This window comes from Buteo buteo, chromosome Z, assembly GCF_964188355.1.
Source record: "Buteo buteo chromosome Z, bButBut1.hap1.1, whole genome shotgun sequence".
NCBI lineage: Eukaryota > Metazoa > Chordata > Aves > Accipitriformes > Accipitridae > Buteo > Buteo buteo.
The window spans coordinates 53049272-53071851 of record NC_134204.1 but is presented as its reverse complement, the minus strand read 5'-3'; the positions used below and the strand labels follow the sequence as shown (position 1 = coordinate 53071851).

At 44.2% G+C, this 22580-nt stretch overlaps 2 protein-coding genes and 1 long non-coding RNA gene across 12 annotated transcripts in view; 1 reads left to right on the top strand and 2 right to left on the bottom strand.

Annotated features, from left to right (window-relative positions):
* MARCHF3 (membrane associated ring-CH-type finger 3) overlaps window positions 1-1287 on the bottom strand; it is an 84643-nt gene extending 83356 nt beyond the window's left edge. For all 3 annotated transcript variants that reach the window (XM_075020369.1, XM_075020367.1, XM_075020368.1), the window contains exon 1: window positions 1152-1287. The gene's annotated coding sequence lies outside the window, so the exon portion shown is untranslated. The remainder of the gene's footprint in view (window positions 1-1151) is intronic.
* LOC142026910 (uncharacterized) lies at window positions 1275-3298 on the top strand. Its single transcript, XR_012648949.1, has 4 exons — window positions 1275-1362; window positions 2342-2479; window positions 2826-2929; window positions 3166-3298. It is a non-coding gene; the product is annotated as an uncharacterized LOC142026910 (long non-coding RNA).
* A 7533-nt stretch (window positions 3299-10831) lies between these two features.
* On the bottom strand, window positions 10832-21926 carry CZH5orf63 (chromosome Z C5orf63 homolog). Of its 8 annotated transcripts, none has more exons than XM_075020047.1 (5): window positions 21783-21845; window positions 19958-20094; window positions 15751-15871; window positions 12067-12123; window positions 10832-11292 (listed from the first exon to the last, which is right to left on the bottom strand). In XM_075020047.1, exons 3-5 carry the CDS (start codon window positions 15868-15870, stop codon window positions 11113-11115), a joined length of 357 nt encoding a protein of 118 aa, XP_074876148.1. In that variant the 5' UTR covers window position 15871; window positions 19958-20094; window positions 21783-21845; the 3' UTR covers window positions 10832-11112. The 8 variants fall into 8 exon arrangements, with proteins under 8 accessions (XP_074876148.1, XP_074876146.1, XP_074876149.1 ...); XM_075020045.1 differs by lacking the exon at window positions 21783-21845 and adding an exon at window positions 21532-21664; XM_075020048.1 differs by lacking the exon at window positions 21783-21845 and adding an exon at window positions 21449-21567.
* Between the last annotated feature and the right edge of the window lie 654 nt (window positions 21927-22580).

Here is a 22580-nt window from a genome sequence, read left to right as displayed (position 1 = left end):
AGTTGCAAGTCGGCTGCTTCATCAGCCTAACAAACAGCAACAGACTGCGCCATTAGCAATTAAAGGTGAATGACAATTAAAACCCTAAAAAATGCACATCCCAGACTATTTATAATTGGCAAACACACTTACATAAAGCAAGCCATAATTGCACTAGTTGTTGTCTTCCACTGCTCTCCACCTAATCCCCTTCCCTTTACAAACCGTGGGGACCATAGGAGCGTTACCTACAGGAGTGCTCTGCTTGGGATTGGTACCAGACGGTTTCCGACACCATGCACTGGCAGCTTGGTCTGAAGCCCATGGACTATGAGTCATCATCAGTGAGAGTTTTTCTGTTTATCTCAATAAGCACTGGATGGGCTGTAAATATTCTTGCCAAAACCAGTCATTTGTAATAGATCCTCTGCTTTCACTGATTTTGAAATGGCTAGATTACTCTGTACAGTCAGAGTTGAGGCATTACTTGGCACACCTCCTGCACACACTATCAACAGCCCACATCCAAAGATGAGTGCAACACAGGGTTAAAATTAAGTTTAAAAATTTGTTAACATTGAAAGTTAAACTCCTCTAACATATGCTGGCATTATTCCTGAGCAGTGTCATAATCCCTTGTATCTGCAAAGAGCCATCCAATCCCTGGCTCTTGAAAAGGAAAAAAAAAAAAAAGGCAAAAGGATATGAAATTCCAAGACCGAATCTCAGAAATGGCTAGGATTTGTCACAACCTCTGTAACAGAAAAAAAAACCTGTTTCTTGTCCTTTTTTTTTTTCTTCACCCTCCCAGAAAGTCCTGAAGGTAATTCTGGCTGAAAGAGTCATCAGCTAGATCACTTTATCTGGACATTTTACTGTTGGTACTCGGGTTTGATTTTTTTTTTTTTTTTTTTGCTGATAGAGTTAAAAATCAAGCCTCAGCCATCCTACCAAACAAACAAACAAACAAACAAAAGTAGCAGTTCATCTCTGTATAGATAAGGCACCCCTCCCAGCGCCAGGCATTTTTATTTGCGTGTGTCCAATGACATTTGCGTCCTCCACCCGGACCCTCAACCGACCTCCCCAAGCACAAACTAAACAGCCACGCAAACAACAAAAAAAGCCACGACCGGAAGCCGCGCCAGCCCCACAGCGAGCGACCCACGTACCGTCCGTCCGGCTGGGCTGGCGCCGCAGGACTTCGCAGCCATCAATCCACGCGCGGGCAGGCGCTCACGCACAGACGACCTCCACCACCACCTCCTCCTCCTCCTCCTCCTCGCGGGGACGGGACGCCTCCTTCCCTGCTGCTTCCCCTGGCCTGGACGCGGTGTATTTCCACAGGCGGGCTGTAAAGCAGCGGCGGGGACGGGCGCTGAGGCGAGCGCTGGCGAAGTTCAGGGAGGCAGCCGGGCTCTCGCAGGCGCCGGTGGCGGCGGCGGCGGCGGCCGCCGCCCCTCGGGAAACCGGCGAGGGGCGCGGGCGGCCGCCGCCCCGGGGGGCCGCTGCCGCGAGGCGCGGCAGGTCCGCGGGCAGAAGCGCGGAGAGCGGCGCTGCCGCGGACCCCGCGGTGCCCCCACGGTCGCGCCGCCGGCGGACAGGGCCGCCGCGCCTCCCGGGCGCGGGCGGGCGCGCGGCCCCGGTACCCCCGCCCCGGGAGGGACCCGGCGCCTCCCGCGCTTCGTCCCGCCGCCGTTACTTGCCGCGGCCACCCGCAAACGCGGGACGCCCGAGCGGCACCCGCTGGCCCCGCCGGCCGCCTGTCCCGCCGCCCCGCTCCCGCCGGCCACCGCCGGCGCCGTGGGCAGACCCGCGCCCGCCCGCCCGCTCTCTCGCGCTCACCCGCTCACGCTCGGCCGCGCAGCGCGGAGCCGGGAGGGAGGGAGGGAGGGAGGGAGGCTGCAGCGCGGCGCCGCCGCCTCTCACAACCCGTTGACCCGGGCGGCGGAGGCGGCGCGGTCCCGGTCCCGGTCCCGGTCCCGGTCCCGGTCCCGCCTCCGCCAGGCAGCGCCGCCGTCCCCACGGCCCGGCCCGGTCCAGCTCGGCGGCAGCGGGACAAAGGCCCGGTGCCCAACGGCCCCGCGGGCGCTCACCCCGCCGGGGCTTCCCCTGGCTGACGGTCGGCACCCCCGCCAGCCCCGAACGGGGGCTCGCCCGTGCTCAGCGGCAGGCGGGGCGGGAGCCGCCTGTAAGCATCGGTGTTAACGAGAACGGTGCGGGACCCAAGCCTAGGCTAAAAAACCCAAACAAACAAACAAACAAAAACCCCACAGCCAAAAAAACAACAAAAAACAAACGTGGAAACACAATTCGTCAGTTTCTTGTCATGAAGCCAGAACCTCAATATGCCTCTTTCTAGGTTGTCTGAGAGAAAAAGATTTTCTGAAGCCTGCTGCACCTCTGCGCCTGTGAAGCTCGTGTTGATGTCAATGCAAATGTCCAAGTCGCTGAAACTCTGCTAAAGCGGTATCTAAAATGACAGCTCCAATTTCCTAAGGTAACAATGAATAACCTAAAGGAAACCTGAAGGCTCATATTTTTGCTTGCTTAATTATAGCTCTCCATTGCATGGCCTTTCTCAAGCAACCTTGCTTTCTTTGTCCAAAAATAAATTAGCATTGCAGGGCTGAATTAGTATCTATTTTGCTGTATTTTCTGTAAAACTTCTGTGTTGTCTCAATACAACTGCACATTAAAACACTAAGATACACTTAAATCTTGCAAGCCTAATCGTGTGGGAGTTTTGCCTTTGGTCTGCTTTCCCATCAGTGGCAAAAAAAACACCCCACCTGTCTTTGCACCTGGCTGTGTGTTCATCCCCAGTGACAAAGGTGCTCTTCCAGGTGGAAGAGGAAGCTGCACACAGGTGCCACCTGTGTATTAAAATAAAAGGAGAGAGCCCAACACTGGTTGTTGAAGTCACTCAGTAAACCTTGGCAGAGGGCAGGTGAGTTAAATTAAATGGAAGTGAAAATGTTAATGTTCACTGGAGTGGGAACATTATTAATAAAGTCACTTGGAACCCAGCATTGCAAACTGGTCTTCAGTGACAGCCCTTACTGCCATGGAGGCCTCATTGCAATGGGTGCCTCACTTTTTAGAGTAGAAGCTTAAATATACATCTAGACACAGATCAGATCTATGTGTACAAATGTGGTTTCTGACCACTTTTTTGTCTTTTAGTGTCTGAATTTTGCCGTGATGCTTTTCAAGCACTTGTCTCCAACTAATCAACTGTTTTGTGAGAAAGAAAATGAATGAGCCTGGTTACCAGTGGATTGGTGTCCTTTTTCCAATAAACTTCCTTCCACTGTGGGAATGTGACTCCTTGGCATATTTGCTGTGATATACCTTCTGGATGAGAGATGTTAAATGTCACAGTCAGTACAGAGCTACCCTTCTGCTGTTTGCTTGGGAGCAGCCAGCTGGCCAAAATGCATAGTGGCATCATTCAGCATGCTTTTCCCCCACTGGGGGACATGGATGGAGAGATCTCTGTCACCTTCCTGGGAGCAGATCTTCAGGAAACTTCTAGGAATATAATAGTCAGGGGAAAAACAAACAAACAAACAAACAAAACCACCACCACCACCACCACCACCACCCCCCCCCAAAAAAAAAAACCCAAACCCCCAGCTGGATCACTTTCTTGAACTGGTCCCTGGTTTAAACGTTTCTGGGAAGGGGTCAGAGAGGAAAGGGAGAAGGTGTTATGACCCAGACTGGACAGACCAGGGAGTCGTGTTTAATTCGGAATTCCCTCAGGCTAAATCAAGGTGAAATGACACCAAATGATCAGTTAAACATTTTATTTAAGACAGAAGCAAACAGAACTGGGGAGGCATGGTAATAAGTGACAAGGTTTCTCACAACAGGAATTGGCATAAGACTACTTCTGTAAACCATGTAACCATATACATCAACTCAGGGAATAAGGAGATCCCTCCCTTTGAGTCACGAGTTTCAGAGCAGACGCCCTTGCTTTCCAGACTCCTCCTCAGAGAAGGGCCCAGGGGTGGCTGGATCCACTCTTAGTTTCAGTCTTGGCCAATGGTTTATATCTTGAAATGGATCAGGTGTAGGGATTGTGCAAAAGGAAAGAGAGAAGAAGACAGAGAGAGAAAAAGGAAGAGAGAAAGATTTCACCGGTCCTGGGCCCAGCGTTGTTCAGTCAGCTAAGGTGTCCAGTCCCAGTGGGCTTGTGCACCTGGGGCTTCAGTTTGTGTCCTTTTATCATCCTTGCCCCTCCTTCGGGTGGGCACCTGAACTCCTCAGGTTAATGAGCAGTTTGTGAGCCTTTGGGCTTGGGGGTCATTTGTGGAGTAATTTCTCCTTCCCTGCAGACATGGCCATTGTTTGATCTTTGTATCAGAACAGCTTATCAGAACAGGGAGCTGTGCACCCTCCAGCATGCCCTCCTCCTCCTTTTGCTGATGTCTGAGCTGATGGGCTTCTCACCTTGGTTCCTTGCTGTGCAAGGGTTTGTCTTTAAGCAGAACTTGCCTCACCATAATGTTTGAGACATTAACTCTTTCAGTCTCTCACAGAAGGGAAGGAAGAGAATTGGACTGATATACAATTTTATGGTCCAAGTCTAATTTCTTTAGCAGGCAGGCTAAAAGTATATGGCCTATAGTAATGCCCTGAATTAGAGCTGACAGTTTTATATGCCCTGATCTCCATAGCATCTAGGTGCATTCCAGTAATGCATGTCACATGTTCTTTCACCCTCTCCCCAGGAGAAGTGGGTGTAGTTGTGTCTCATTCCAGTAAGATTTGTGTGTCTGTATGATTGGGGGGGATTTATTGTATATTCTATGCATAAAGTTTTGATCAACCATATACACTACAGAAGGCAACAACATCAAGGGAAAAAGTGGAAGGTCTGGAGTGCCCTCAGTCCCTGCAGTTCATCCCACAGACAAGACAGACACCTGAGAGTATTTGTCTCCTGGAGGAACTCATTTTACCCTTTGGTTATCCAGGCATGTGTCATGCATCACCTGAAGATAAAGACCAAGAACCAGACTTTGATCTGAAATGCTATGAGAGGTGAGGGTAGAGGACAGAGGGTGGTTTTGTCGTTCTTATCATGACTTTTGCCAAGGCAGCACAAGTCAATATTCAGCTGGAGTCCCCTAATTACTGAAGCTTTCCTATTCAGGTGTGTCTCACAGCTCCAGTCCTGCCCTGCAAGAACTCAGGTTTGGGTATCCAAGGTCCAGCAACTTCACAAGAATGGGATGGAGCCTTCTTGTCATCAGGACATGATAGACAACAGACATTATATTGGTACGGTATAGAGCAAAGCTGACTGGAAAGTGATGCTGTCACTGAGCAAAAAAATGAGCTATAATCCTGCAAACTGTGAGGGACTGAGAGACTGTCCTGAGCCCACCAAGTGGGAAGGGACACAAACACTTGTACATGTGGCTTTGTTTACTTCCACGTGTTGCTGCACTTGTAGTTAATCCAGATGGCCGTGTGGTTAAAGATGAATCAGAATCTTTACCAATGAAAGTCAGCCAATACTTTCAGAATTGGCTAAGCCTACAAGCAGATTTTTTTATTTTGGAGAGTTAGATGCTGATAAGAGAGATAAAAAATACAATGTAAATGAGAACCATACTTGATGAAAAGAGCTTTCTTTAAGGAGCTAGGAGGGAATCTTGAGATTATGTATCACAGGCCAGTTTGGATGGGAAGACACTGTGCTAGGAGCGCTGTGCTTAAAGAAATGAGACAATCCCTTCTATGTACTGTGTGTAATTTAAAGACACAAATAAAGAGTCAGAGAAGTAGAACATATAAGCAAGTAAGCCCGGTGGTTATTTGTTATTTATAGTTACTGGAAGAAGATAGGACATTGTGTATGTGCTTTTTAATTGGCCAGAAATAGGAAATAAGTTCATCTTGTATTCAAGCTCTTTTTACATTACAGGGATAGTACATTATGGAGCTTTACACTCCTGCCAACGTTCACTGTCAAAAGAGTAAATTGCCAGTTTTCACAAAGTTGCATATGCCTCCATAAATATATATTCAGCAGCGGCATATGTCTTCTCATTTTAAGGTTATACTTTAACACATTAGATTAGAGGGATGCATGTTCTGGGAGTAGTCTGCTGCATTTATTATATTCAAAAAGAAGAAAAACCCCTCAAATTTATGTATGATACATCCTTTCTTGTTTTTGGACAATGAAGGTGACAGACCTGCTAGTCAGGCCAAGCCACGCAAGCAACTTGTTCAGTCTCCCTACATGTCAAAGGAAATGGAAAGCAGTAAACTATTTCAGGTAAAATTCTGGTCCCGTTGAGGTTAACAAATTATTTTGCCTATGGGATCAAAAAAACACATGATTATTTTTAGGACTGATAATGGCAGGGAAATGGAAAATGACACTGAAATGCTTCTCTGGCCAATCTACTACTTAGAAGATTATGAACTCTTAGTGTTCACATGTGAAGACAGTCATTGAATGCCTTATTATTCCACTGAGCTGGGCTGCTGGCTTCAGAAGAGAAGGTGGCCTCCTGGAGTTTTTACTTCAGTATTTTGTATTCCTCAGAGAAGGTAACAGAGAAGGGAATAACATCTTCAGCAACATTGACACAACCTAATTTTGCTATGAGAAACCTGCAGTAGCACCCATGGTCCAAAATGAACTGTCAGCCTCTTGCTCATCACCTTGTCCTGCAGTGCTTTTACCTGGAAACAATTATAGCACAGATTCTTTTTTGAGATATGCCACCAACACTCTGTATTGATGTTTTCACCTTCTATCTTTTTGTCCAGACTGATAAGAACAGGGCTTCTACTCCTTTAAAACAGTAGAACAGTCACATCTTCTCAGATGCCACTGGGAGATTTTGGCTGCATATCCCATATTTTGGCTTTGGAAGGACAGGGTAGTGTTTGGAGAGGAGTGGCTGGCAGTGATCTTTCCATACCATAGAACATTCACCCTGGAGTCCAGGCATGTTGCTTGCACATGGGTCTACAATGACGTTTCTCATACATCTGAATCTGCTACTTGTGTTGACAAGGAAAATGGGATTTAGGCATGCACAACACAGGGTTGTGTTTGATTGTACACCAGAAGAAGAGTTGGAAGAAGTAGCCACCCCTTCTCTGTACATTATATGCAACTAGCACCTACAGCCAGAACTAATGGAAAACCTCCACGTCACTGATAAAGGCCACGCCATCAACAAAAGCTGTTACCATTCTCTTTACAAAATAAAGGGGTGGGGTGGGGGAGGGGGGGGGGAGAAATCTGGCACTGGCTGCAGAAGAAAACTTCCACAGTCTGAATGAATAAGGAGCAAGGAATTCATCATCTGCTATATGATTAAGAAGTTTGCTTTTAGCTTCCATTTTTTTCCTTCCCAAAACAGACCTTATTAAAAATAAAACAAAGGCAAATTGCTCTCTGATTCCTATTCCAGCCTCTGTCAGTGATGTGTATTGGGAAATAGGGCAAGTCCACATGACCTCTTTCCTCCATATCTTTGAGATAATAATTTTGTATTTTAGAAAAGTGCTTGAACTACGGTTAAGTGCTATATGCCAGTTTTCCTTTACAAAACCTTAGTAAAGAAAAACCTGGGTCCTCTGAAACCATCTCAGCTTACAGAAGGAAAGCAAATGGCACTTGCTTGCTGATACAGAGGTAATTCAGACCTATTATTTAACAGTAACTTGTGGTACACTTAGAAGTTTGACTGTAGCATTATGAACTGCAGAAAGTATAGAAGTTTGTGTCTCTAGGGTCCTGTTCTTCTGTCAATGGTGCCAAAAGCACTGTGGATAGGGCAAAGCTATGCTGCAACATACAATTCAAGAAGCATCTTGCTATTTCAAGTTTTGCCTGGTTTTTTTTCCTCTCGGGCTGGGGAAAGCATTACACTTAACACTTTGCCGAGTTACTAAGTTCAGTCACTTCTGAGAATTTTCAGCTTGTTTTTTTTTAATAATCTCCTCAACTTACTCTTCCTCTACAGTGTAAATGACCACATCAGGGTGAAGAGCAGGCTCTAAAGGTGAGGTAAGGCTACAAAAAGAATAAACTGGTTACTTAAAGTCAGGATGAGTATTTTCCTTTAGAAGCAACAGTTGGCTGTAATTTCAGGTTTGGATCAAACAGTTACAGAATTGCTGATAAAAGGCCTTAAACAGGTTTAAGGAGATGCTTAAACTTCTGAGCTTCTCTTTAGTTCTTGCAAATCTAGTAAATCCATCCTATTTGATGACACTCTCTTTCTGCAGGCCTCTTGAGGAGTGTGAAATGCTATCAAATGTAAGTATCCAAAGTCCTACAAATCTCAGGGTATAGTTAGATGATGAGGCTGAACTTACCTAAAGCTCTCTTCTATAAAAAGGGCACACTTCTCTGTCCTGGGAACTCCTGGATACTTTCAGAACCCTTTCTGAGTGGACTCAAGTTGCTGAACTGGAAGAAAGTTTTAATTTCTCACCTCCCACTGCCCAGAAATTTTTCATCTTGCAGAATACATCAGAGTTGGGTGGCAAATGATCTGTCAAACGCTAAACATGCTGTAGGATGGGGCCATATAGGAGCTGCACAATTTCACCATACCAGATCAGCTGGCTTCTTATTGAACCATACTCCAAAAGCTAAAGTCCCTAACGAATCCTAGTGAATTTCAGTTTGCTGTTCTAACTGGGTATTGTGGCTGGATTCCACCCCCTGTGAAGACACATCTGTCAAGTGTCCCTGTTTAAATTCCTGGTGATGAGGGAAGACTGAATACCACTGTGGTAGAAAGAACAGAAATGCAGCACGCAGGGATTAGTTTCTATGCTAAAGGATCTATTAAGCAGGTCAAAAATACCGACAACTTTCTCCAGTGCTTATTACAGATTATTCAACTTAAAAGAGTTGACTTTTTCTTAATCTTTCTTCTCCTCCTGAAAATATATTTAACTTAGGCATTCTATCTGTTTACCGCACATCCCTACATTGTCAATGATGCACTAGTAGAACTGCAGTAACCCTTGATAAATGGTATTCTTGCCATATGGTGAATGGATTTGCAATTGTGTTGCAGCCAGAACTGAAATGTGATTCTTTTCTGTCAGAAAGCATAACGACTGGACTCAATTACGACAGAACTCTAGTCCATAGGACCAAGCACTGTTCCCATCATGTCAGAAAAAAGTGTTTTTTCTGTTCACTGGATTTGTAATGATGGAGAATTATGCCACAAGCATCCCCAAGCAGGGCAGAAGACTATACATTAGCATGAATTTTTTTAAGAAAATAACTGGAGTCTAAGGGAGAAGTCCCATATCTTACACGAGGAAATTTTTGAAGACACTCCTAGGGTTTCTTACTTTCATTTTATTCTCTGAAATTAGTAGCATTCAGAGACACATAATTGGAGTTAATAAATGCTGTTTTCATTACAGATTTTATTCTTTCAGCTCAGTTATAGGTCACTCTATTTTTATTTTTTCTTGTGACTGGGAGTAACTTAAGTACTGAGGAGCTCAAATCTTGCTGTAATAGATAAAATAGGCATAAGTGCAACATATCCTCATCCCATTAGAAAAAAAATAAACTACTCAGTGTTCATGTGTTAGTAACAGCTGTATCAAATTGTGATGATTGTTCTGTAGATATGACTGCTTCAGTGAGAGCGTGCTGTCTTTAATCAAGTGTCCTTTGCATTTACAGTAAGTACCACCTTCTCCATTTCAAATGAGCACTTAGGATAGACTCTCAGACTTCTTCCAGGAAGTCTCTTACAGATCTACAGCTTACATGTACCAACAATCTTGAAACACTGTGGTAGGTTCACCCTGGCTGCATGCCAGGTGCCCACGAAAGCTGCTCTATCAGTCCCCCCCTCAGCTGGACAGAGAGAAAATATAACGAAAGGCTTGTGGGTCGAGATAAGGGCAGGGAGAGATCACTCACCAATTACCATCATGGGCAAAACAGAGCTGACTTGGGGAAAAAATTAATTTATTACCAATCAAATCTGAGTGGGATAATGACAAAAAAAACCAAACCTTAAAAAATCACACACCCCCCTTCCCTTCTTCCCAGGCTCAACTTCACTCCTGATTTTTCTCTCCCTCCTCCTCCCCAGCAGCACAGGGGGACACGAATGGGCATTGCAGTCAGCTCATCACACCTTGTCTCTGCCATTCCTTCCTCCTCAGGGGGAGGACTCCTCACTCTTCCCCTGCGCCAGCATGGGGTCCCTCCCACAGGAGACAGCTGTCCACAAACTTCTCCAATGTGAGTCTTTCCTACAGGCTCCAGTTCTTCATGAACTGCTCCAGCATGGGTCCCTTCTACTGGCTGCAGTCCTTCAGGAGCACACTGCTCCAGTGTGGGTCCCCCATGGGGTCCCAAGTCCTGCCAGCAAACCTGCTCCAGTGTGGGCTCCTCCATGGACTGCAGGTGGATATCTGCTCCATCATGGACCTCCATGGGCTGCAGGGGGACAGCCTGCCTCACCATGGTCTTCCCCACGGGCTGCAGGGGAATCTCTGCTCTGGCGCCTGGAGCATCTCCTCCCCTTCCTTCTTCACTGACCTTGCTGTCTGCAGGGCTGTTTCTCTCACATATTCTCACTCCTCTCTGGCCACAATTGCCTCTGTGTGTGTGTGTGTGTGTGTGTTCCCTTTCTTAAATATGTTATCACAGAGGTGCTATAACTGTCACTGATGGGCTCGGCCTTGGCCAGCAGCGGGTCTGTCTTGGAGCCAGCTGGCATTGGCACTATTGGCCATAGGGGAAACTTCTAGCAGTTTCTCAGAGAAGCCACCTCTGTAGACACGCCCACTATGAAGCCTTGCCACACAAACCCAATACAAAATACATCTCATTTTATTTGCTGTTATGGAGCAGCATTTATTCTGTCACTGAAAAGCCAGCCTAGGACAGCAGCAAAGGAATGGTACAGAAAACATTGCTACTGGTGCAGCTGGGCTGGATGATTAATGCAAAACAGAATACAAGTCACTCAAGTTTTTTAGGACACTGGTACCATACATTCTAAGAAACATAAGGCCAGATAATGAATACCGCTTTTTCACAGAATTTATGTTGCACAGTCCTTTCAGATCCACACCAGAGCAGCTGCAGTTTTTTCACTGGTTCCCATCATTTTGTAGCTCCAGCTTCACAAGTTGGTCCTCAAACTTTTGAATGTCCACTCGATGCTTCATTAGGAACTTTCCATTTAAATGAAAAACAGGTATGTCATACTTGTATTTATCATACCACACTGAATTCTCTGGAAGGGTAATATCCACCTCCTGCAAAATAAACTGTGACAGAAAAGAAATGTGTTAGTACCTGCTGGACACTGAAAAAAATGCCTACTTGTCTTTTGATCAATCTTTTTTTCAGAAATGCGAGGCTGTTTTCTTAGTGCTTTTGGATTTATTCTTCCATATTGTAGGCAATTGCCCATTTTGTGGGGTACAAAATGTATGTAGCCAAAATCCTTGGCTGCGTGTCCACAAAGGACTCTCTCCCTAGTCCAGAATTATATTCTTGACACTCTGTGCAGAACCACTCTCCTGTGAGCACCAACCACAACAAATATGCAGCTGGCAATATAACAGCTGTGTGTTAGGCAGTGGAGTGCAAGATCTCTTAATGCTTCTGTTAACGGTTTCTTCCTTCAAGGAAGAGTTTGAAACCTGGTTGAAGAATGGCAAAAACTGCAATGACATATAGCTCAAATATTTGAAGTCCTACTTACTAACATCCTTCCCAAACGATATCACTACCTGCGTTATAAAAGTTGCAAACTCCGCTATCAGACAAGGCAATAGTATTTAAAAAACAGTGGGTTTAAAAACTAATGTGACAAGGTGTATATTGGTTTAGTTTACCAATACTTATTTGAGTAGCATTGTTGCAAAATGCTTTTGGATAATGAGTTTTATGGATATCAGTGCTGAAATTGTCTTGAAGAGTCACCCATGAAAGAATAATGGATGCAAATAAATCCAAGCAATTTCATTTACAAAGAAAGAATCCTGATTAACTCTTCTTGCTATATAGAAAATGCATACAGTATTGCAATACATTACCCTTCTTTTATATGGCTCAAGCTCTTCTCTTGCTTCATCACATAGAGGGCATGGTTTCTAAAGTAAAATATTCAGACCAACTTAAAGCATACAGTAAAATACACAGATCATTTGTACTGTAAAGTAACATACATAGACAGGAGTGATCGTTACTGTAAATGTGGGTTCCCTCCCCTGTACCACCCTGTCTTACTGCTTTCTAAATCTTTTTCTGCAGCATGGATTAAAAGAAAATAAACTATTCAGCCACAGAATTTAATTTTTTCTTATTTGCTATTATTTTTCTTATAGTGCAAATTAACAGTTTAAAATGGTACTTGTAAAGGCTGATTCAAGGGCGTGGTTTGGAAGGTCACACACAGACCCCTTCTTTTGGTCAGCAGGAAAGAATATTCAAAGCATTGCCATCACCAGCTGAAAACAAATGTGGGTTCCACTCTTGACAGAAGAATTTCCCTTGATAAAAGGGGAATGAGGAAGTCACATGAGTAATTTCTAATGTTTCAGATCGAGTCACTTGAGTCAGTTCAAAGAGCAAAAGAAGGTGACTTAAGATAACCTGGCTGACTTTGTCTGAAAGGAATTAAACATGATCCTTCAACCTGCAGAGCTGGGAGGACAGTAACCTCCAGCAGGGAGAACTGGCAAACAGCTGCAGTGTTTTGACCTGCAATGGGGTCAAACTACAGTTATACAGCTGACTTCTGCTGATCATGCATCATGATCATTAAAGCAGTGTGTACCTGAAGAAGTGACTCACATGATGGCACATTGCTTCAGTATTTGCAATGGCAGAATTTGGCCTGTAATTCACATAGCAAAGTATACAGTGGTGAAAGTGATGGCTCTGTTCCTCTGCCATGAAATTCCTCTCACAGCCAGAAAAGACCTTCTTCTCTCCCTCCCACTTAAAGTCTTCCTAGGGCTTGTTTAAATTTTGAGTTAATCTGAAACAGCTACATCTTATTTCCTGTGTGTGAATTAATTTGGATTAAATACTCTACTAGGCCTGTGGAAAGCTTTCTAACATAACAGTCACATAAAAGCATTTGACAGACTAAGTTGACTCTTAGCAAAGAATATGTTTTTACACCTGCTCTGATGGCAAGCTTAAGCACTACGTAGTACCAATAAGATTGGAACAAGTTTAAAATCAGATAGTGAACTATTTCAACTGACAGTGAAATCTCTTTAAATGGTCAATTTATATTAGTACATATTTTTCAGTAGAACAGTGCAACAGTAGGTCTCTGCCATCACTTGCTTTATATTAATTTGTAATAGGTCTGCCTGGATAAAGCTGTCTCGGACAACCTTCTCTTTCAGATGGCAAAAGGGACTCCTACTGCTGAGACAGTAAAAATCCCTTTCCAAAGTGACATATGCTGTGTTGATAGCTAGATCTGTTAGAAAATACACACGGTGGAAGGGAGAGTTTTATTTCTACAGATAATTGTCATTTATACTGCATACTTAGACTGCAGTTTTGTGGTCATTTTAAGCTGGCACTGATGCTGAAGGAAGCAGACCCGTCTTCCTCCCACTGTTTCTTTTGTGCTGGCATAAGCACTCAAACAGTTGCACAGTAGACCTAGACAGGAGAATTGATCTGAGTTAATAGTAATCTTGCAAAAAAAAAGGGGGGTTTAATCTGAAGCAGCTGTTGGACAATGTCCTGGTTTCGGCTGGGATAATTTCCCTCCTAGTAGCTGGTGTAATGTTGTGGTTTAGGATTAGTACGAGAATAATTTTGATAACACTGATGCTTTCAGTTGTTGTCAAGTGGTTTTCATACTAAGTCAAGGATTTTTCAGCTTCTCATGCCCAGCCAGCAAGAAGGCTGGAGGGGCACAAGGAATTGGGAGGGGACACAGCCAGGACAGATGACCCAAACTGGCCAAAGGAACATTCCATACCATGCAACATCCTGTCCAGTATATAAACTGGGGGGACCTGGCTGGGAGGGGTGGATCACTGCTCCTGGCTGGGTATCAGTCAGCAGGTGGCAAGTAATTGTATTGTGCATCACTTGTCTTTCTTGGATTATATTTCACTTGCTTTTGTTATCTTCCTTTTCTTTGCAATTATTATTATATTTTTTATTTTGTTTCAGTTATTAAACTGTTCATATCTCAACCCACAAGTTTTACTTGGTTTTGACTCTCCTCTCCATCCCACCGGGGTGGGGAAGGAGTGAGTGAGTGGCTGCTTGGTGCTTAGTTGCTGGCTGGGTTTAAACTATGGCATACAAATGCTTGTGTTGTCATAAAAGGAGCCTGTGAGGAGAAAACCATTTGGCAGTGCTAGCTTCTATCAGTCTGAATTGGCTGCAGAAGTCAAAGCTCCCTCCTGCCTTCTTCTCCTCTTTTCTCCTTATTCTTAAAAATAGGAAGGAGGGGAAAAGGAGTTAATTAGCATAAACTAAGAGTGCAGATTTGATTTCTTTTAAAGTAATCTGCATTTTGCTTTGCAATTGCCAGAGACATGAAAAACATTTTAAGTTAAAAACACATTCAATAAGAGGCCACTTTACAGAACTACTTGAACTCTGCTATTAGGAAATTTGATTTCATACAGTGTCTTACTAGTTAGAAATTTTAAGATACAAAAATCATACAAAGAGCTTTGTTCCAATTATTAACCCCAAAGTAAGCTCATTATTCCCTCCCTTATCACATTTGGATTATGAATGAGTTGATGCTGAATCAAGCAAGGGGAGAGAGAGCTGTAATATTAAAGTATAGTTCTTCTTATAGCATGCATTGCTCTGATTAATAAACAGATCGTGACCTTTTATTTTTTTAACCTATTTGTATGCTACACAGTTTAAACACTCCTTTATGGCTAGGGATGGAATTAACACTGTGCAGGCAGAAGTTATTTTAATTGCATCAGTCTCCAAAAAATACAGCAATACTGATGTCAACATTCTCAGTGCTTTGCATTTCTAGTTATTCTCCTCTTAAAGGCTACATCAACTACATAAATGCAGTGTAGCCCACCACGTGCCATCCTATCTAAAAGTACAGACCTCAGCAGGTAACACAGGCTCTTGACAACGATTCATGGAAGGTGACAGTTCACAAATGACCATTCCTGCTCATCACATCTGTTCTCTAAATATGCTTAAGAATCCTATCTCTTCACGCCACAGACAAACCTTTCCCTGCATTTTATTCCTGTTAGCATTACACAGCCAATAAAGCAAAAAGAGGGTAAAGCACAATCTACTTTTTCCTCATGTGCTACCAACACTAGTTGCATGTATTTTCAGTCTCACAGGTAGTGCTGAAATAAAACTCAAGTGCTTTGAAGAGCCTACTTTGGCTGTTAATGCTTGTCCTGGGCAGATTATATGTAACACCTCATCTTTGTTATCCATTTCCAGGATGAAACACTGGCAGTTAGAGAACAATTTTCAGCTAGTAAATGGACCATAGTGTCACTGAGACACAACTATCTTGAAATCTTTGTTTGTTGGTTGTAACTACTTGCTTGCTACAATGAGAGTAGGACCATGCTCTAAAACCTGGTGTAAAAAACACTCTCAAAGTAAAATGCCCAATAGTACACAAATTTGAAGGGGACAAAAAGCATGGCCAAGATATTTTGTCTGGGATTCATGTATATCAAAGCTGATAAATACACAGTCTTGCCTAGCTTTATTCTGTAAACAACTTTTACCTTGGTGAATAAAGTTAGCACTGGCTTATTTGCACTGGCCGAACAGAGTTGTCTCCCCAGTGGACTGGATGAATGTCTGGCTAGTTGCAGTGTTCTGCTCAGAAAACAAAGCACCATCATCCTGTTAAGGCAAAAATAAAGTGTTCAATTGTTTTGTGGCAAGTTATAGCTCATGAAATTTCATGTTAAGATAAATGTGATACTTCAATTGCAGCTCTAAAATACACACAATCAAACAATTTTCCCAGGATTTTTATGTTCACAGTTTCAACACATTAATCAGAAAAATGGTTTACTATGCAGCAGGCCAGAAACATTGCGTAGCTCAAAAAGTGTAGTTCTATTTAAAAAAAAAACACCTATGTTTTCTTGCTGAAATGCCTCTTTTAAATTCCCTAACACAAATGCTGACATAAATGCATTATGCTGTTTCAACTGCTTAGATGCCAGTAAGAATTATGTGAAATTAACGAAATGCAAAGTGCTGTGCTTTCAACCTCAGTAATCTTGCTGCTGTTTGACATATTCTACTTACTTAAAATTATTCCATCAAAAAATTAATCTGTACCTAATCAGAATATTAATATAATGCTTTCTGCAGTGAATAGAAAGCTGCAGCCAAGATGATTTAACTTGGTAATATTAAAAGCATGCACACTGCCCTGAGTCCTTCCTGCAACAGCAAACTAATTTATGAAAGGTGTTGATGGGTTTGTGAATTCTTTGGGAAAGTTTAAGTAAATTTAGTGTTGTTGAGGGGTGCCGTATTGGATTCTTGAAGCCACCTATTCATAATAACACTAATAACAACAGTGCTTCCTCCAAACTTGTGTCTTAATGTGACCTTTACAAGGCATTTTAGGTCTGAAAGGCAAAAAAACAGAAGCAAAAGGGAGTCTGCACAGAGACTATTGGCAGACATGACACTTGGAATTTACACTGGGAAAAACAAGTCACTTTTACATAAAGCCTAACTGCTTCTATTCAGTTTCTGTTCAGGCACAACTTACCCGTAGTTCTACTAACTACAGCTAACTACAAATACACAATGTAATGGCACAAGTTTAAACACCTAAAGTGTAGCAGGACTACGTTGCAACTGATAAGCATGTTTTAGGATGTTCAGTAAAAAAGAGCCTAGTGCATTCACTGAATCTTGCAGTACTAATATTATATAGTTTTGTTTTAAGAGAGACAGTTTAGCCAGCATAACCTCTAAGGAAGAGCAAAACATTGCAGTGGACTCTAAACTTAAGGCTACTTAACTGCTATGTTTCTAAGCAACAACCACAAGAAAAAACAAATGAGTGACATGATACTGCTCCACCAGCCTTACTGTACTGTCAAAGACACCCTGTTTTTCCAGAGGACTTTGGTAAGGGTAACTCACCATGTTTCCAGAAGTTTCAACAGAACAGATACAAGGAAAAGGTATTACTCTTTGAAAATTATAGCCTGAATTATCAAATTTCAGATGCTAGGAAAGAATCAGATTTTTTTTCTTTGACCACATAAAAATAAAGCTGTCTAAAATAGAGTATTCTGCAACAAATGGGCTTTGGGTTTACTGTTTATTTTGGGACAGAAAGGGTTCTTCATCTGTATGTGTCAGGCTTGATACCAGTAAGAGTCAGCTGCAGGGGCAGAGTGGTATGCTTGCTGTCCCTGCAAATTTGCAGGTGACTGGCACAGCACACACTGCCATTGGTCATAGGCTTTGGCAGCTACTGCATTTGTTTTACTTAGCCAGGTGGAAATTTAATTATCTGGAATTTTACATGATAAATACAAAAAAGAAGCTTGGAACCTTTTGGAAAAATGCAAATCTGAATGATAGTAAATAGCTTCAGTCATACTTAGAAATCTTTATGTCCACAGTAAATGAGTGCCCAGAATGGATGTGGTTTTGGCATTAAAAGTTGCAGTATGCGAGCCTGCTCACATGCACGATAAAAATGCCAATATAAATGGTTTGCATTCTGGCAAGTTTTTAAAAGAGTGCTTTTGTTGCTGGCCTAGCAAGCCAGATTTTGTGCATTCAAAACAAGGAAAATGCCCCCAAATTGTTCTGTGAACAGCAGAATGAATGAAGCCTAGACTTCCATGTATCTTAATCCCCATATATACACATATGTGTATAAAATGCCTCGGGTTCAGTCCTTTATACCACCTTTTTTGATCCCTCCACCCTCTGGTAAATTTGAGTCCAGTGGACAACTCCTACCAAAACATCAGCTGAAGGGGAATGAATAAGACAATATCAGTACCTGAGCTTCAAGATGTCACAAAAAGAAATAAGTTAGCACGCTGTCTTAATTCCTTAACAATTTTAAATAATTATGAGAAACACTCTCTTTGGAATTCAGGAGCAAACTTGCATTGACCTGTACTACTACTGAAGCAAGAGTCTGCTGTTTCCAGAGTTAGCATAAGACTGGCTGAATGTTTTTATAAATAACCTAAGGAAAACAGAGTCCTGGCTGTCAATTTATTCACCTATGTAGAATGGTAGTAAGGCCAAACTGTAACACCAGTTACAAAAAGACTCAAAGGACTAATCCTGATTTACAAAATGATGCTAGTCTCCATCCAGACCCCAGTCGTGCTCTGCTTTTCCATCAGCAAAAAGCAGTCTGAGACATCTAGCCTTGACGGAGGGTGAGATACTGTCAGATGGCATCATGTTCCCACAGTACAGATGATAGAGCTTGACTTCCCTATGCTTCTGAAACCCACAGTTGCTAGACAGCATCACTAAGAAGGAGAGCAGCCAGACCTGCTGCATTTAACCTGAACTAAAGCATGGTGCAAATTCAGCTTCACAGGACCGCAACTAAGGCTCTGCCCCCATAGAAATTTTCTTTTAAATCAGTAGACTTTACTAATCTTATTTTATTGGATTACATAAAAGGGTCATGGATAAAACCAAATAGCAGTGGTTTTGCGCAAACACTGAAAGGTTCTAATATTGCAAAGGGTTAGGTATAGTTCTTATTGATCAGGAGCTGATGAAAGCGAATATCCAATCACTCATCAGGCAAATCTACTTCAGCAGCTCAATTTGTCTGAACAGCGTCCCAGAGCCACATGGGTGTTTAGTGCATGCATGCCACCATTGTGTGAACAAGTGGGTTCCCAACACTGGCCTGCACTAAGCTGAGCAACATTTCAGGAATGCAGAGCTCCAACCTCAGAGGTCACTTCCATGCCTGTTTCATTACTGACAAAAAGAAAGGAAAGTGTCACACAGAAGCCCCATGGCGTTCATGTCCAGCTCACAATCTGTATCGTATCTGTCTTTTGTTATAAAGAAGCTAAAACAATAAAAGCACACAAAAAATCTTTCAACATGATTATTCTGGAGCTCTCTTTAGCCTACCCCCAAGTAATTATAAAGATTTCTTTGAGGAACAAAGTTAGTATGTAAATGTAGAGCAGGATGCTTGCAAACTTCAGAACTTACCCTCCCCTATACTACAATGCTACAGAATGATTTAACAAATGATGCTTGTAAGTCTGGACTTGGCCTATGCTGCATTTTGCAAAGCCAGATTGGATTCATTTCCTGTTAATAGAATTTCAATCACCTAATAAATCTTCATCTGCTGGAAAAATAAAAAGTGACACTAAAACCAGCCATTATTTAAATGAGATAATTATCTGTATAAACCTTATCTTAGCATCAATCAAGGAAAGACAAGCATGGCTGAGTCTTTCCTCCAACTATGTACCTTTTAATGATGCTATATACTCTTAAATAATGTCAGCTTCAAGTCACTAATATACTCTTGCTCTGTGGTTCTGAATATTTTATAGGCATAGTTATCAACATATTTGGACAGGATCATGTCCTGTTTTCCATGGTTTTGTATACATATATATGAGGATGAAATTATTATGAACTTGCAAGCATTTATTTTTATACACTTTACATTCATGTGCTATTTCATTGTGGAACCCTAACCTGGGTTTGACAGAAGATGGGGATTGCCTAGGCAAATCACACCTCTTTCTGCAAGGTAACAGTAACATAGAAAATGTTACATTGAAACCGTCATAGACATTTTCTAGCTATTTGTCCTAAAGAAACTTTGTAACTGCCTATTACACTGACTCCAGCCCTCCGTTTACACCTCAGTCTAGTGTTACAGAGGAATATCGACTGAAAGAGAATGGGGCAAGCAAGCAGACGCAAATCTAAGAATACCTGCTGATGGCTCAAGTCAGTGGTGGTTTAAAACAGCTGCCTTCTGTCGTTCCTCATTCAAAACCAGCTACGGTCATCAAGGGAAGCAAACTTCCAGTAGTCTGCTGTTGTCAGTTTGATTTCATAGCAGGGAGGTGCTGAACAAGAAAATACGGTGCCACAGCGAGAGAGAAAGGAGCATGCATGAGCAGGGACACCAAATCCTGTAGTTGCCAAGATCCCCACAAGGCTTTTAACCCCTCCAGCCTTTCAGAGGAGGCATGCAAAATATATGAAAATCTTGAACTTCTTTTTGCAAACGCATGTGACTCTAAAAGTCTTTAGGGAAGAAGCAGGTTTCTACATCAACTCAAAACTCAGAAATGTCATCAGTAATACCACTTGCTTCTGTGAGGTGATGTTATATATCAATCATTGCATATTTCTACACATTTTCTCCTCCGAACTACAGTAATCTGGTGTAAATGCCACAAGGCCTTTGCATCCCACCCCAGCAAAGATTAAAAGTATAATGTGCAACAAATTTTTCTTAGTGATCCCTCCGGAAGAATCCGTTCTAGACTCTGCTCTGAGGCCTGTACTCCAAATTTCAAACAGTCTAAAAAACATACAACAGGTTGCTGTTATGGCCACAAGACCATTTCTGAAGACTAAACTTAGAACTGGCATGTACAACGGACCATTACTATAAAGGAAAACTACAGTCGAGTTTAAAAGCCTGTTTACACATCTCAATTTGAAAACTTTCCAGCCAAAAGATGCCCCCCCCGCCAAGGGCAGGGGGCCAGCCAAATCGGGCGGGGGGTGTACGCAGGGGTCTTCCCGTTGTGTCCCGTAACGAGACACCCCGACTTCTTCCGATGCTCCGTTCCGAACCAGTAATGCCCTCTACAGACAGACCGAGTCAAAGCCCATCAAAAACCACCAGAGCGACGGAGACCCGCCGGTGCCGGCTCTCCGGGGCTCAGCCCGCTCGCCCCTCTCGCCCCGGCGCCCGCCACCCTGCCTCGCTCCGCCCGGCCTCCGACCTCCAGGGCGGCCTCCTCAGCCCCGCTGCCGGCGGGGGACCGCGTCCCCGGCCCGCCGCAAGGCCCAGGCCCGCGCCCGCCGCGCTCGCACCCCCGGCGCCGGGGAGGCCCCTGCGGCCGCGGCCCAGGCCCGGCCCCGGCCCGGCCCGGCCCTGCCCTGCCCGGCGCTCGGCACCGGTCGGGGTTAAGCCGGGCGGGCCGGGGGCGCTGACGGGGCCCCGCGCGCCGGCCTAGGCTTGCGGCAAGGGCCGCGGCTGCGGACACCCACCTCGCCGCGGCTGCCCTCCGGGAACGCGGCGCGGGCTCCCGGCGAACGGCGCGGCGGGCGAGGCTCGGCCCGGGAAGGACTCGCGGCCTCGGCGGGCCTGGCGCGGCCCGGCCCGGCCCGGCCCGGCGGGAGACGGCGCCCGCCGGCGCCCCCCGCCCCCGCCCTCTCCCTCTCCCCGGGGCTTCCCCTTGGGACCTGCGGCGAAGGCCCGCGGGCGCCCGCAGCCCCTTCTCGAGGGCTCCCAGCTGCCCCCGACGCCCCTGCCCCTCCAGACGTGCCTCCTTTCTGCAAGAGGCAACTCTTGGCCGGCGGGAGGCGCTTGCCCCGGTGCTTGCGGAAGGCCTCCCCGGGCCGGAGGGGCCGCGGCAGCCGGCGCTGCCTGGCTTTCCAGGAGCTGGGAGCTCAGCCAGAGCTGAGCACACACCCCCCACCCCCACCCCCCCTTTTTTTTTTTTTTTTCCCTGCTGGAGAAGGTTTCTGGCTTGCAGCCTCAACCCTGTGCTTCACTGAGCTCCCCTGCGTCTCTTACTCCGTGCCTTCCGCTGTGGGTCGAAAAGCAGCCAGCTGCCTCGTCATCTCCGTCCTGGACGGATATGCAGGACCTGGATTTTGGCTGCCCACTCAGGCTGGCAAAGAAATACCTCCAGACATAATGGAACCCCCCCACACACACACTGTTCGTGTGTTTCATTAAAGCACAAAGGGTCACAATAATGAAAGCACATAGGGATCGTAAGAGAAAGTGTGGATAAAAATACACTGAGAAGTAGGCAGCATAGCCAGAAAGGCAAAAACTTCCAATAAGAAAAGGGCCAGTCCTGCAGTTCTTTTGCTCATGCTGCTTCTGTTGGCTTCAAATGGAGAAAGTGGGCTTTAATTTAATTTCTTTCCTTTGAAATTGCAATAATGTTACTGTAATAAAAGAAAGACCCAGACTGTCTTTTTGACAGTGAGAATTTCAGTTTTAGTGAGGCTTTCCACTTTCCTGTGACTCCAGAGGCAGCAATGTAGATAAAATAGTTTTTTATTAAAGATGTGTTATGTTGCTTTTCAAATGTTTACCTTTTAGATTTAATGCAGGCAGCGAGTATAGTCAGGACTGAGTGTAACATTGGAGAAAAGAGTGGGAGAGTACAGACATTCGTTCTAAACATGATACTCAACAGCTTGAAGCATTACATGGTATGTATGCTAGGCAAATTAGTGGGTGATATGAAGCCAGGATCAAACAAGAATATTTCAGAGTATATGAATAAATCCAAATTAAATTGGAAATAGGCTCAAATTAACACAATGGGATTCAATAAAAGCAAGAAAGAGATTAATT